General features: G+C 38.8%; 2 protein-coding genes across 7 annotated transcripts in view; one reads left to right on the forward strand and one right to left on the reverse strand.

Annotated features, from left to right (window-relative positions):
• Positions 1-10,862, forward strand: part of LOC103723260 (methionine aminopeptidase 1A) — a 32,109-nt gene extending 21,247 nt beyond the window's left edge. For all 4 annotated transcript variants that reach the window (XM_008814132.4, XM_026800024.2, XM_039121068.1 and 1 more), the window contains 7 exons: positions 4,573-4,634; positions 4,717-4,815; positions 9,265-9,338; positions 9,440-9,509; positions 9,708-9,773; positions 9,838-9,926; positions 10,485-10,862. In XM_008814132.4, the coding sequence (XP_008812354.1) occupies positions 4,573-4,634; positions 4,717-4,815; positions 9,265-9,338; positions 9,440-9,509; positions 9,708-9,773; positions 9,838-9,926; positions 10,485-10,562 (538 nt within the window). In that variant the 3' untranslated portion in view covers positions 10,563-10,862. The remainder of the gene's footprint in view (positions 1-4,572; positions 4,635-4,716; positions 4,816-9,264; positions 9,339-9,439; positions 9,510-9,707; positions 9,774-9,837; positions 9,927-10,484) is intronic.
• A 500-nt stretch (positions 10,863-11,362) lies between these two features.
• The window catches only part of LOC103723259 (tubulin-folding cofactor D), a 43,844-nt gene continuing 40,087 nt past the window's right edge, over positions 11,363-15,119 (reverse strand). For 2 of the 3 annotated variants that reach the window (XM_008814127.4, XM_008814131.3), the window contains 2 exons: positions 12,055-12,240; positions 11,363-11,811 (listed from right to left, as the gene is read on the reverse strand). In XM_008814127.4, the coding sequence (XP_008812349.2) occupies positions 11,524-11,811; positions 12,055-12,240 (474 nt within the window). In that variant the 3' untranslated portion in view covers positions 11,363-11,523. Of the gene's footprint in view, positions 11,812-12,054; positions 12,241-14,245; positions 14,443-15,119 lie in introns of those variants that run through there. The other variant, XR_005509361.1, reaches the window with a different exon arrangement.

Genomic DNA, 15,119 nt, shown 5'->3' on the forward strand with positions numbered 1-15,119 from the left:
TTGAAAGAAGCCTAACTGGCAATTTTGATGGCAAAATCAACCTCTGATCTGGTCAATGATGTAGGACTAAAGTGGACTGTCATTAAGTTAAATTGCTAGAGAAGCTGGCTAATTGATCAGAACTAGAGCAGGGGTTTGTAGGTCATGTTAGGAGCATGCTGATTCTCTAAGAGCATGCATTTTGGATGAAAGGCTAGATCATGACGGGTGCATAGGTGGTAGATGTAACTAGGTCTTTGTCAAGGTTTTAGACTAGTCAGATGATTGTGGAAAAAGGTGCAAGAAACCGATGATGCATGTGAAGCTGGATTAATCTTCGAGGATCTAATGATAGCATGGAGATGGCTATCTTAGTAGAATGTATATGGTGTGACAATGACTTCAACTAAATAAAAATGTTCAAAACCTAACATTTTTTCTTAGCTCATCGGATTTATAATCCCCGTGGTTACTTTAGTAAGTTTTGTTTGTACGGTCTGCTTTAACACGTTTTTATGATACATCCATGGATTAGATGAATTGAATGTTGCAAGAGGCTAAAGAGTCAAGATAAACCTTAAGAGCTTGATTAGATGTCAGATTAACCAATCCAGGAGATACTTCTGCTGATAGGGGTGAAAATGGATTTAATAATACCTGTCCACATCCATTTTTGTATATGAATCTTTCTAGATAGGGATAGAAATTAGAACATGCGACTAGTTCTGTATTTGTATCCACATCTGTCAAAGAAAAATGGATACAACTACGGATAGACAACTATTCAATTCGTACCCAAGTATCCAATTCCGTTTGTAAACCTATTTAATCTTATATAGCACTCATGAACTTTTAGCAGAAATAAATGACAATACCGACGTGTTATTGACTTAATTGACTTTCTATTCAGTGATATTGTTGATTTGGTTGTCATAAAGTTCAATTATCTGACATATACATGTATTTATATCTATATTTTCTGTCCTATTTGTATCTGTGACTGTTTAAGACAAATACAAATATTAATTTTTGCATCCAATTAATATCTGTATCTATATCTGTATTTATCAAATAAAAATGGATATGGATAATGGATATACTTGTATCCAATCTATATCTGATTTGTTTGCAGGCTTATCTGCCAGGATGATTGTACCATATGGAGGAAAAAAGGGAATACAAAAGTTCAGGGGTGGGCCTATAAGCGTGTCAAGGATCAACCTGAACTGAACCAAGTAATTTCATTGAGCAAACCCAATAGTTTGTCAAAAGTTCTTTGTAAACCAACCTAATCAAGAGTTAGATTTTTGATCTGATTTGGCTAGGGGTTGGGGTCCAGGTCAAGGTAAGCTGATAATGTTTGGGTTTGTATTCAGGGTAGGATTGGGATTTGAGATAGGAAGGAGTTGAGGGTGGAGGGGTGGGGTTGATGGTGGGGTCAGAGGTAGGAGAGCAGGTGAGGTCAAATTTGGGGGAGATATGGGATCAGAGGTAGAGGCGGCGATTGCACCCAAGGCAGGAAGTGGTTAAGGATAGAGGTGGACAGGTGGCTGTAGTTGGAGGTAAAGGTGCAGTTAAGGATGAAGGTTTGGAGTTCGTTGTGGTGAGGTTAGAGATAGTGGGCAAGTTGAGGCAGAGAGAGAGAGAGAGGCACATGGAGAGGAAGAAAGCAGGGAGGAAATTGGGGGGAGAGAGATTTGAAGTGAGGAGGATTAGAGTTTGCCAACACTTGCTTAGCATCCAAGCTTAGAGAGATCAAGCAGTGGGAAGACCCTTTACCTTCTGAATTTCACCTCCTTTAACCTTCATTAGGTCTTTGATTTAATGATTTGTGTAAAGTTTGTTTAAAAATAATTACTTGTTATAATTTGTATTATATAAACCTATGTTAGTTTGGGCCATGATCGGGTAAAGTCAGCCTATGCCCAAAGCCCAATCTAATTATTGTGTCGAGTAATCAGGCTAACTTATGGATGAAAAGACTAACTGAACATGACTTAATTGGGTCATATATGGGTTAGATTCAACTCACTGATAGGCCTAATGCCTAGAGGTCGTTGCTCTTCAAACCTGAGTTTTCAGGGATTATGAAATCCATCAAGAAAGGTGGTGTCCCTGGTAATACTTTTGTGATCCTTCAATTCAGGGTACCTTTTATTTTTCCACTCCACATATTGCTAGTCGGTTACACTGAATTGCAATACGATTTACTATAGATTGGACAAAATGAGCTATTTCTTATTGGGTGGATACCTGTTGGTGATTTGGATTTCTGATGGTTGTAGGGTGGCCATGTCTTGCTGAAATCCTGGATGTTGGGGGTGTTAAGTCGGGTAACTTTTCTAGATAGAATGGCATTTTGAATTTGAAAAGAGAGTGGAGGGTATAGTTGCTGGATATTAATAAGTGCTGGGGCATTGTGGTTATAGATAGAAAAATATCTTGAAGTATCTTTTCTATGTGAGTTGACATACATAACTGAACAATGTGTAAACCTGAAGCCTTATAACATATATTTTACACTTTTAATCGATAAATAAATGGATCAGGTTTTAACAAAGCAAAAGTTTAATGGAAAATTATTATTGAATTAGAAGTTGACACCATCCGTATCTAATCAAAGCGAAGTATAGAACTTTCTTAATGTTTGTACGAGAAATGTTCTTTTGATCGTACTCTTAGCGGTATGAATCTGTAGCTGAACTAAGCAAACCAACGAACTTGGTAACATTGCTTCCACTTCATCCTTTTGCTTTATCTCTTTGCACCCTCTCAATTTTTTTAGGAGATATCACATGGATAAATTTGCCAAATATGAGGAAAGTTGTGGAGACCCTTATTGAAGTAACGCATTTGAATACATGTTGATGTTTGGTGCAACAAACATTCTAGGGAGGCAAACATACCAGCTGATTGGTTAGCTAACAGTTATCATACATCTAGCATATCTTCCAACTGCACCTCCGGGTTAACCTTGTGAACTCCATCTCACTATAACTGATGCTGATGGTTTTATTCTTTTAAGGGCCTAGGCCCTTTTTTATTACCGAGAAAAGATCTTCTTAAGAGCACAGAACTTGATCTCACAATATGTTATGTTGCTCTAATTGAGATGCTAAGAAGGCCAGTGTTAGGGTAAATTGGTTTAAGTTGTACACAAATTTCTTTTTCATTCATCAATAGCTGCGGTTGGTGCACAGATATCAATAGAGGGAAGAAAGTTCTTTAAAAGGATCATTATTTTGAATAGTATTTCTGATGCATCTTTCTAGGTGTTGTATGAATTTGTGACCCTGTTGGATTTTCTTTTAGGTAGGCTTGGCACCATGTTGACATTTTGGCTTCAAAATCTGTTGGACATTACAACCTTGAAGCCTTATACACATATAAGAATGATGATTAGATGTTCATATTATGAACATCAAGATTTAGGATATATAGTAGGATAAGGTTTGCCAAACCGCTATTGGAGGACGTATCGGCCGATTGTGGGTTCACCACGTTATGGGTCCGTACTGTGCCATACTGATACAAGGAGAGCCAAAAGGGAGGAGAGGAAGGAGAGAGAGGGAGGGAAAGGGAGGGGGGAAAAGAGGGAGAGGGAGGGGGAGAGAGAGGCCAATAGAGAGAGGGTTGGAAAGCCCTCATAATTGGGTATGGGGGGCTTGAATGAGAGAGGGCTCGGAACCCTGTCCCTAACCCCGTAAGAGAGAGAGAGAGAGAGAGAGAGAGAGAGAGAGAGAGAGAGGGGAGGGGGGATGCATATTGATGATGCTAGCAAGGGGAGGGCATGCAGCATTGAGGGTCGCGAGCATGGGGGGAGGCGAGGGTTGCGAACGCAGCGGGGAGGTGAGGCCGTGAATTGAACACTAGGCCAATGAGCGAGGGTGACTTTTATACCGAATCGAATGGATATGTCGAACCGTCCCGGTAGCTGAACCAGCCGGTTCGACATGATTTGGCAAACCATGTAGTAGGATATCTTTTACTCTTCTACTTCTTTGCATTCTCTTTTTATGTTTTACATTTTACATGTTTTCCTTCAAATTTTCTTTCAAGAAGGAAATTTTATGAAGCTTATGCCTTATCTTATGCCTTATGGATGAAACTTATGTTTCTCCTTATTGGGACTCTGAAATCTGAATGCCTTGCTTTTTCATCTGCCATTTGAAAGTTTGGTGGGAACAATAACCTCCAAGAGTCTCGTAGTTCAAGATACTAGAGATTAAGTTCAGGGCTTTTCGTTGTGGTTTTTCTTTTAATGCCATGTTTATCTACTTGTGTAAGAAAAGTTGCACATTTTTTATAATATGCAGGGTGAAGCACAATTTCTATGCAGTTGGAAATTCTGATGAAGTACAAGTGCTTAAATTAATAGTGTTTTTATGCACGAAATATAGGCTAACTTCTTATGCATAAGGTTGTTTAGGTTAGTTTGTGATTGCTCTCTACATACCGATATTGTTGCACTATGTTCATGCTAGAGAAATTAATGGATGTATATACAAAAAGTTAGCTTATTTGTGCCATAGCTGTTGGCTAGTAAGTATTATCCAATCCAATTGATTAATGTTATATCTTTTTTTTATGCAGGAGACTTGAAGACGGTGACATTGTCAATGTTGATGTGACTGTATATTATAAAGGCGTCCATGGTGAGATACCACTACTGGTTACTAGTAGCTTGTTGAAACGATTTTCCTTTACATAACTCCATAGTATTGGATGAATCTGTAGGTGATCTTAATGAAACATATTTTGTCGGGAATGTGGATGAAGCTTCTCAACAGCTTGTCCGTTGTACATATGAGTGCTTAGAGAAAGCTATTTCAATAGGTAGTTCCTGTTAAATACATGTTTTTATGTTCTGCATTATGTGGAATCATTTACTTATTAAACATTTGATGATTTTTCTTCCAAGTTAGATTTTGTCATGAATCATGGACAGATTATAATTTCTAAAGAGTTAATTTCCCTTCATTGAGATCAATTCTTGTAAGTAAACTTATTCAGCATTATTAATTTTGCTAACTTCAGTTAACTGCCTCTTTGGTTCTTCACAAGCTCTTCTCCTTGATGCATAGGTTTATTCTGCATAAATTAATCACTGAAATAAGATAAGTGTGCCAAAGAAGAACATAGTGGTACAAATTAGCAATTGCATGGTAAAAATTAACTTCTAAAAAAGTCCTCCACTTGTAGAACACAACCAAACACCTTCCTCCTTTCAACCTCAGTTCTAGATTTCAAAATCATGGACACCCTTGCATCCTTTTGCCAACAATTTTGATTCTTTGTTTCCTTCTTGCTCTTATATTTCAACTCATAGACAATACCCACCACGAACTCCCTTCTCACAACCCCATCAGCACCCCTATACTTCCCAATGGGACAAATACCATCTTCACTCATCTCCCTCATCTGAACAGTGCACTCCATTTGAATGTCTGCAGTTGTATAGAAATCTGCCGTCGGGTTCGAGAGAAGGCCATGAAGAGGGGAGGGGATTTCATCAGCTAGGATGAGGGATTTTGGGAAGGTGGATAGATGGAAGAGAGAGAGGTGACGGTGGAAGAGCTAAGGATGATCAGTGCTGGAGGATTCCTAGAATGGATGATCTGTTCTGGAATGGAAAACCAGTTGCCAGAATGGCCAATTGTATCACGGGAAAGGCTAATTAGGCTAGAGCTTTGATGAGGCAAGGAAGAGGATATGGAGAGATGTAAGCTAGAGCTGATACTGGGAGTGGGATGAGAAGACTTGGTTTTTGGGAGGATTTGTGTTACCTTAATGCAGCTTGATTATTTTGATTGCACCACTCAAGCTGTGATAGCTTGTCCTCCGCAAGTTGCTACATCTCATCGTGTTTGGCAATTAAAGTTTCTGCATCTCAATCGGGCGCATCTCTCTAAATAGTCTCAAGTAGTTCCGTTGCTGCAACCAGGGTTGTAGAGGACCAAGCAACCAAACAAACTCCTATGTTATTAATTGACTTTTTGTTCTCTAAAAGATATCCTGGTTGAATTGGTAGTCCTAATTTAAGTGTTGAGTCTTTTGAGATGGTTGGGTGCTATTTGTTAGAAGTCCATTTTAGAAATCTTTGTCACCAGGATTTTTGTTTCCATTTTCAGATTTCTCTGTTCTTTAATCAAATCAACAAATTTTAATGTTACAAGTAAAGAAGGTCCAAGAAAAGAAGATGCATGTACTAGAATGTAGAATGTTGGGTTGGACTTAGAGGGGTAAACTAGAAAGGATAGAGTTAGCAATAAGTATATTAAATATCTAGGAGTTACATTAGTTCAAGACAAATTGATGGATTGTCGGTCAATATGGTATCAGCATATGCGGTGAAGATTTGAGAAGTTTTCCACAAGGAAATGTGCTTGAATCTATGTCAATTCTTGAAGGATATAGTATGAGGGAATATCTGAATTCTGAAGTAACATGCAAAGGAACTTGTGATTAAAGGTACGGAAAACTTGCAATAATGTCAATGGTTGATGTTAATTGGAATTATTGACAAATGAAAATTGATAACGCCAATTCCAAATAGTTGGCACAAGCCTTCATAGTTGCAGTATGTGTATGTGCCACACTTTGAATGAATGTTACAATATGTTTGGTCAAACCTATTTATTGATAATATGAGTTGATCCATTTTATTTCTGGGAACTTTGAAAATCACTCATTGGTGTATGATACTTAAATTTGAACTCTTTATTTTAGGTGGCAAGGTGTGATTATGCTTTTAGTCTTCAAACTTAAACAAGTTTTTTCTCCTCATATCGCTTATCAACATCTTGATGGTAGTGCAAATACCTCAAAAGCATGGAACATTTTTTTGATTCTCCACCTTAATGTGATGTTACAGTTTATCTCTAATAATGCAACAACCATGATCTCCCTCATGGGCTAGTATCTCTCCCAAGAGTGGGGTAGAAGTGGTCATTTGATCTTCCTCTTGTGGTTGTAGTTGCTACAATGAATATTTCAAAACTGCCAGAATAGGATGGTAGGATTGTTACCATAATATTGCAACGTGGAATCAGCACTCATACGGGTATTGGGATATCAAAACACTATGTACTGGTACATGCTAGTCATATCATAAATCAACCATCAAGGTTTTCCAAATCGGTATCAAGGCTCATATCGGACGATGACCAATTCGGTACAATAAAGGTCCGTACTGTGCCATTCCAGTTGTATGGAAATAGGGAGAGGGAGGGAAGGAGGGAGAGAGGGGGGAGGCTTATCAGTGACTCTTGGCGGCTCTTTTGGTTCTCCATCATGTTGTCCTAGCTCCACCATCGGCATACCTCCACCCACTTGCTCAACCTCAGCGACATAGCACCAATGCCCGAAAAAGAAGAGAACACCAGGAATGGGGGTTTGAGGGCTACACCCTAACTGTAGCTCATCATGGGCTGGGCTTGGATACAAAAAATGTCAAATTTTAAATAGGCCAGGACCAAAGCCCAACTAAAAATAAGTAGAGTTTAGGCCTGAGGCCCGGCCCATGATTAGCTCTAACCCTAACCCTGATCCTAACATAGAGAGAGAGGAGGGGCATACCAGTGACGGTCTCAAAGAGGGGGAGCAAGCAGCATCCATTGATATGTGAACAAGAGCCCTTGAAGGTTCTTGAACCATAGAACCAAGGAGGGGGGCAGGATTTTATAACTGAACCGGCCCATCCTGTTGAATCGTTCTGATTTAGCGTTGGTTCAGTTTCATATGGGCCTAACCACCCGATTTGGGTCTGTTCGATGACCATTGCTGACCATTTTTCTTTTTTTTGAAAAAGTAAGTTTTGATATGTATTATTGATATCGGAACCATATTGTTATCATACCATTCTAATAAAAAAAATGGTACAAGCTCGGTACCAATATTTAAAACCTTAACATCAACTATGCAATTGACTTAGAGTACAAACACCTTTGAAATCATCTGTGTTGCAAATCGAGATGTTATTGTGATCCAATCTTGTGCTTGCTCGTTGTGGGTGGGGTAGTGGATGTGAACCTTGCTGGTGAAGCAGTCTCAATGTGGTCATTAAGGTAGTTGCAGTGTAAATGATGCTTGAGTTAGGGTTGACTAGGTTTTGCTTGTTGTGTCTACATAATCTGGTTGCTTGTTTTGCTAATGGCATTGAGACTAAAGTTGACACTGCAGATTGGCAATAATCACATGGAACACAAGTTACCACTACAAAACTAGAAATCATTGATGGGGTGCTTGGTGCCGCATATCTACGGGTCAGTTAAGGCGGTCATTGGGAGGGGTTTCACTTGCCCGAAATGCAACAAGAGAAATAGAGGGGGAAAGGGGCATTAATGATGGATGAAATTGGGGAGGGTAATAGCAGTCAAGTTGGAAGAGGGAGTGGGAGCTTTTGTGTGCAAGATTTTGAGGGATGTTTGGTTAGGTAAATGTGTCATCTTTACTTTTGCTAGAGGCATAACCAGAGTGATTGGATTTATATATATCTATATCTATCTATCCATCTATCTAGCTATATGAACTTTGGAAGTGGTTAGTGGTTTGTGTGGAATCAAGAAAAGGTGAGGGATTTATTTGTAACATTGAGGTTTTATATGGTGTAAAATGAAAATATCTTAAAATGGAGTACTAAAACTCTTTACCAACATCTCTAGGTTACAATAGTTTGTTGCGATAGGTAGGGAGAATAACGAAATAAGAAGAAAAATAAGAAAAGAACAAGAGCACACAATATTTATTTGGTTCGATCTATTGACTTACGCACATGGGCAGCAACGTTGCAAAAGTGTCACTAAAGAAATTGGAGATCACATAGTACAAAATTTCCACAAAAACCCTAGCTCCCAATACATCCGATCTCTAGAACACTCAATTGCTCTCTTCTCTTAGGGTTACAAGAGAGTTATATAATAAAGTCCATTTAGACTAGAATTGGTATCCTACAATAATCAAGTTAGCCCGGCCTGCAGGAGTTCTGCCCCCGCACCCTTGGCTAACTATTTGTGTGACCCAAACAAAACGTGTGTGGCAGCATGGGACCATTTTGGCTCTCTAGGGCTTGTAAACTCAAGACATACTCACCGTAATTTTTTCACCACGTTTGAAAACGAGTCTAAGTTATTATTATATTTTATTTGTCATCTTGTTGATGACAGTCATATTACATCTTCTATACTAATGTTAAATTTTGTGACATAGATCATCTGCTTGTTTATATTGTTGGTACCTTTAATTTTGAGATAAACTGATTCAGTTACTATCTCTCTCTTGGATCAGTTAAACCTGGGGTTCGATTTCGTGAGGTTGGGGAAGTCATTAATCGGCATACATCGATGTCAGGGTTCTCTGTGGTAAGGATGATGTATCGTATATGATGATCTAAGTGATTCTTAATGTTTTGTAGATTACTGTTTCACTACTTATTTGCATAAAATACTTATTTTAAATGCAGGTGAAATCATATTGCGGACATGGTATTGGAGAGCTGTTCCACTGTGCCCCAAATATTCCGCATTATGGAAGTATCCTGGTTGCTATTAGTTTTTCAAATGAAATCTTGCTCTCTACTTTTCAATTGTTCTGACATGTCAAGAAAATATAGCATTGTTGGATGCAACTTCCATGTGTGTAAATTGTAATAAAAGAACTGCTATAACTATTCTTCAGTCATAATAAACATTCCTGACAATCTGGGCTGCTCTTTCCTTAACACATCATAGGAAATAAAGCTGTTGGTGTCATGAAAGCTGGGCAGACATTTACTATTGAGCCAATGATAAATGCAGGTAATCATCTGAGATAGACAAGCATATCTGTATTTAAACATCTTAAAGGGCTGCTTTTCTGCAGGAGTTTGGCGTGACCGATTATGGCCAGATGGATGGACTGCAGTTACTGCAGATGGTAAACGAAGTGCTCAGTTCGAGCACACTCTTTTGGTTAGTAAACCTATTCACCTATATTTATTAGTTTTCTCATATGATATCTTGTTTTAAAAAACTATTTAACAGATTTGTTGTACTGATGTTCTCTGCTTTACATGTTGAATTTGTACATTTCCTTCAAAAATATATATGTTGAATTTGTATGGTGTCTAGTTACCAGAGATAATTGAAACTACGTTCGGTAAATGCAGCATGTTGTCAATTAAACTAGTAGACTGAATTTTCTAGGCTAGTTTAAACTCAGTCGTCCTTTCTGTTGAACCACAAATATGCTTAGCATATGCCCAAATAAGTATGTCAAAAGTTTCTTTCTTCAAAAGGTCGTCTCTACAGATGATATCCATGTAATCCTTTGGCTCAAGAGTATTTTAATTCTCAACCACTTCAATAAAAATGCTTACGTTATATAGCTGCTGTGACATTTATACCACTTAGGTTTAACTACATTTTGTGCCTGTGTTTATTTGTATCACTTGATACTAGAACATTCCAATAAGTAGGGGTTATTTGAGATTTGTCTTCTGTGTTCTGAGCAACAAATTTCTTCTTCAGGTTACAGAGACGGGGGTTGAGGTTCTAACAGCACGATTGCCTTCATCTCCAAATGTCTTTCCTTGGTTGAACCCTTAATCACGCATGCAGTAACCAGCTGCTTTTCAACTACAAAGCCATCAGCGGACGCAGCGGTGACATCTAATTCTGTCAGAATTTGTTTTGATCCTGTTCACATTTGTAACAGATCAGCGATCAGCTTTTCCAGCCATTTGTTTTGTTGTACCATATGATTGAGCCCAGATTGCTGCTTTTTTTGATAGGGAATCATCTGTCATTTCCATCAGGCCTTGTATGCCGGCAATTTTTATTGCATCAGTATACATCCATATTAAAGTTTTTTAATGGTGAAAAACTGGGGTATTCATTGGTCGTTAACTTTTTGTGAATGCTCAGAGGGGGGATTCGTTGGTCTGCCAGCGTGGAGTATAATGTAATGACAGACTCGGAGCTGACTGTTCTGTAGTTGCTGGACAGTGTTGTGGCCTTTCACTTGCTTACACCAAACTGCTGTTCACGCTGTGCGGCTGGTTTCACATTCCTGGAAGAAAAGTTGGTAAGACTGTACAGCGATTTATGGCAGCAGGAAGGCAAGGCCTATTCCATCATCTAGATACATATGTTAGAGGTAAGATGTAAATTACGCGCTTGTTCATGGATCACAAAGATCTGCGACGGTAGGGTTTTTTTGGGGCAGTGCAAAAAGTTAGATCAGACTTGCTCCGGAGCTTTGGAGGAACTTTTTTTATTCTATTTTTTTTTTTTTCTTTTTGCGCGTCATTGGAGACTAGCCTATCTGCCTGTAGGATTTCACGCTTGTTCATGGCAAATTTCTCCAACGAATGTATCAATGGCGGAGTTTGCCACAGGAATCTAGATAGAGAAAAGTGAATTATATTTGCTTCATCTCTCAATGGCATATGAAGCATGTTTAATTTCACTAACAAAAAACTAACCCGAAAATATATAATCTCTTATATATATGTCCTGGGAAAAGTAATCAGAAATATAAACTTCAACAATATTAAACATGTTGTCTTTAAAAGCCGCTAAAACCAACTAATGAGGAATATGACATGTTTTCATCAGCTGATGTAGGCCTTCTCCCGACCAACTCGGTAGATTCTCCACTAGCCTTTTGACGGGCGCCCCCATCCAAGCCAGACATCTCACATAATTGCAACCTCCTACTTCTGGCCTCCTCTGCAGCACCTTCCCAGCATGTTTCGGAAAGGACTTCAAGAGCTCTTTCCAATTTGTCCTCTGCCACGAGATTCCCATTTTGCAGCAAAACGAGATAAACCTGATCAGCAGCAGCTTTCCGTATCTGAAGTACAAACCAAATGATGTGTTAATATAATTTGTGCCAAACAGATATGAGGAAAATTAGTTCCCCGCATAGAAAATGCAACAGCATATAACTTAATGCCTCACGAATCATTTTAATAAATGAAATCAGCTTGACCAACGATAGCCAATAGGGTAGACATAAAGGACAAAAGTATTTTGTTGAAATTTTAGTAGTCACATACTACGAAGCCTGGAAAAAGAAAAGGATGTGCGGTGTTACCTTGGGGTATCTGTGGCCAAGAAAAGAAAGAAGCTGAGAAAATGCACGGGAGTTGATTGGTTCCGTAAGTGAAGCAACAAACCCAAGAATCGAGAGGCCGGTGCACAACTTAGTGAAATCCCTTGATCCTTTCAACTCAACATCCAAAGCTTCCAAAACCCCCAAGCAGAAGAGCTGAGTATGGTCCTGTTAGCCGTGATCAAATATAACAAAGCCGCCAGAAATCTAGGTATGCTTATGCAGATTACAAGGAAAACAATGAAGGAACCATAGAACACAACACCAAAGCAAAATACTTGACAGTGCATGACCACTATGGCTTGACCCAGTGATCATCCCTCTCTATTTAGCAACCAAACTTTCTGGATTTGTCTTGGATGGTGCATCATCAAGCATCTAAGCCTAGGTAATTAAGCGCAGGTAGACCCCCCCCCCCCCTCCTCCTCCTCTCTCTCTCTCTCTCTCTCTAAACCTTAACAGTTCTCAAATTTCACTACTAGTTTTATTCTTTCCATATTTTCTATGTTCTTTTAACAAGTTGACTGATGTAAAAAATCTGAAGATTTACTGTACCAGATAATATGGTGGGGCAACAATATTAAAAAAAAGCTGCACCATTGTCCTAAGTGTGACCTCCAATCCCACGTATTCAAATAATGTAGATTTAATCATGAAAATTTTGAAGAAAGGAGGGCAGTTCATAACTTATAAATCTTTCCTATCTGGGTTAGCTTCATGAATCTTCATTAACCACTATATCCTAGTTTCCAAATCCTTCCACAAAAGTTCTATCAAAACCTGAAACCCAATAGGTTCAGCAGTCATTCGGCAAACTTGGGCATGTATAAACAACCATAAGGCCAGGCCCAGGCCAGGCCCGGGCAGGACTGCCACTTACACTTGATCAGGTCTTAAGCTGAGACACAATCCAGCTCGCCCATCCACCTAGTCCAACTTGGAGAACTTAAAATTCCCATAGTGTGACAATCCTAACCTCTCATTTTCCTCATCTTGTATCTTGATATAACCACAACAATTTGGATCCCTTACTCAACCCATGATCACCAATGTCTATATACTATGTATGCAGGTTCCTTCCCCCTCATTCCTCAACTCCCCCCAACCCTTCCAATTGCAACCCCTTGCCGTGAATCAAGAAGCAAGAACAAGAAGAAGAGCAGCTCATCTCTGTGCGCGCGTGCGCGCACGCGCATGCACGCAAGAGAACCTTTTAATTCCACCTCCTTAGCCACTGAGAAGGTTAAAGGAGCTTGGGGAGAAAAAGGATCATCATCCATGTAACTCAACCCATCTTCTTCCTTATATTCCACCTTGAATTAAACATAGGATTTAGCAATATATAAAAGGAAACAAACGAAAACTCTGAACTCTTGAACTACTACTTTGATGACTCTTTAGCAACCATGATTTTTGAATACTAAACTTGACTTTCTACTTAATGGCTCATTTTGCATATTCTTAACAACTCTGCTGGGAACTAGATAATGACATATAGTACATTAAACATCTGCATAGGGTAATATCTCAACATAAACAAACCTCATCGCTTTGATATAAGCACTACAGTGATGTAACCATATCATCTAGTTGGTGCCCGTGGTCTAGTTCCATATATGCTATAAATGTCCTCCACTCCTTACCTCTAACACATTTGCATTGGAACTACACCCTTGGTTCACGAATATCCTAAATTGGCATGACTTTGTACCTCGCTAATGCACTCAATTCCTTCTTGATTTTACCTCATATTCATCTTTCCAGTCTTTTATATACTATCCAAGTCCATTTTCACAATTGTCCAATGAAATGCTTATAAGTTTAGAAAGCAATCAGATCTTGTCTGAGCTCCAGAATCAAGTTATTACTCCTCTTTACCTTCATCAAACAACAGAAGCAGCAGCATCAAAAGTAACAAGATTTTATACAAGGTCTAACTGCTAAGTCAATCAGGTATCTAAAGCCAATGGTGCATGAAGATGCCCCATGGGAAAAAAGATGAGTGGTTGAACATTTCTATACCTCAGCCTAACTTTTACTAGAAGTAAAACTGTATTGATTAAGAAGCCATTTCTTCCAAATATGTAACCGTTGCCAAATATCCTTTCATCAGGACACTAGAAATGAACATTATGCCAAAATAGTCATTTATGAGAAGTTCAGAAGTTACCACCTTGATATCATTAGCTACTATATTTCCTCTCTCAGCAGTTCTTATAATTTGTTAAGATCATCTCCTTGCATGGTCAGTCATCTATATGAATTATTTGGCTTGTTCTGCAACATGGCTTGCTCGCTATGTAAAACTTAAGGGGAATTCAAGCCCTGAGCGGAGTGACCACCTTCAAACATGTCCTTTATCATGATAAACTGAAATGCCAAATGGAATCATGTATAAGAACAGCATGTCCTGTGCTATCTAGAAACCAATGACAACTACATGAAGGATATCAAAACTCAGACACAATATTATTAATTATATTATCCCTTGTTTTAATTACGTCCTCCCAATTTTATTTTTTAAATTAATGTCAATACTCATCCTTATATGAAGGCTACCAAGACCTAATATTATTAACAATATTAACTCTGGAATTGTTTTAGCCAAGACTTAAGCTACCATCAAGAAACGATACTGGGTCAAGGTGCAGCATGCTGAAACTGGCAGGTTTGGTTGGTACTGCACCTGGCCCACTGGTCCACCCATTTTGAGAAAAGGGGGGGGGGGGGGGGGGGGGGGGTGTTGAGTTGGTAGGCAGCTTGCTCTCTTTTTTCTGTAAGAAGGTACTGGCGCAACAAGAAAGAGAAAAAATTCAGCCCATCCACCCACCCACTCTGTTGCTAATTTCTTAAAGCCAACTAAATCCATGAGTATCAGTACAAGTATTGGCATCATATACCCCCATAAAAACCACTCAAGCATGTAAAAAACAAAAAAAAGTCACTCAATATTCATTTAAGATAAAAAAAGGCTAAAAATGAAAAAAATAAAATAAAAAAAGTCTCCAGGTATGGAACCAGGAAAATGAACTGTCCTGCAAGTTAGT

Source organism: Phoenix dactylifera, chromosome 2, assembly GCF_009389715.1.
Source record: "Phoenix dactylifera cultivar Barhee BC4 chromosome 2, palm_55x_up_171113_PBpolish2nd_filt_p, whole genome shotgun sequence".
Classification (NCBI taxonomy): domain Eukaryota; kingdom Viridiplantae; phylum Streptophyta; class Magnoliopsida; order Arecales; family Arecaceae; genus Phoenix; species Phoenix dactylifera.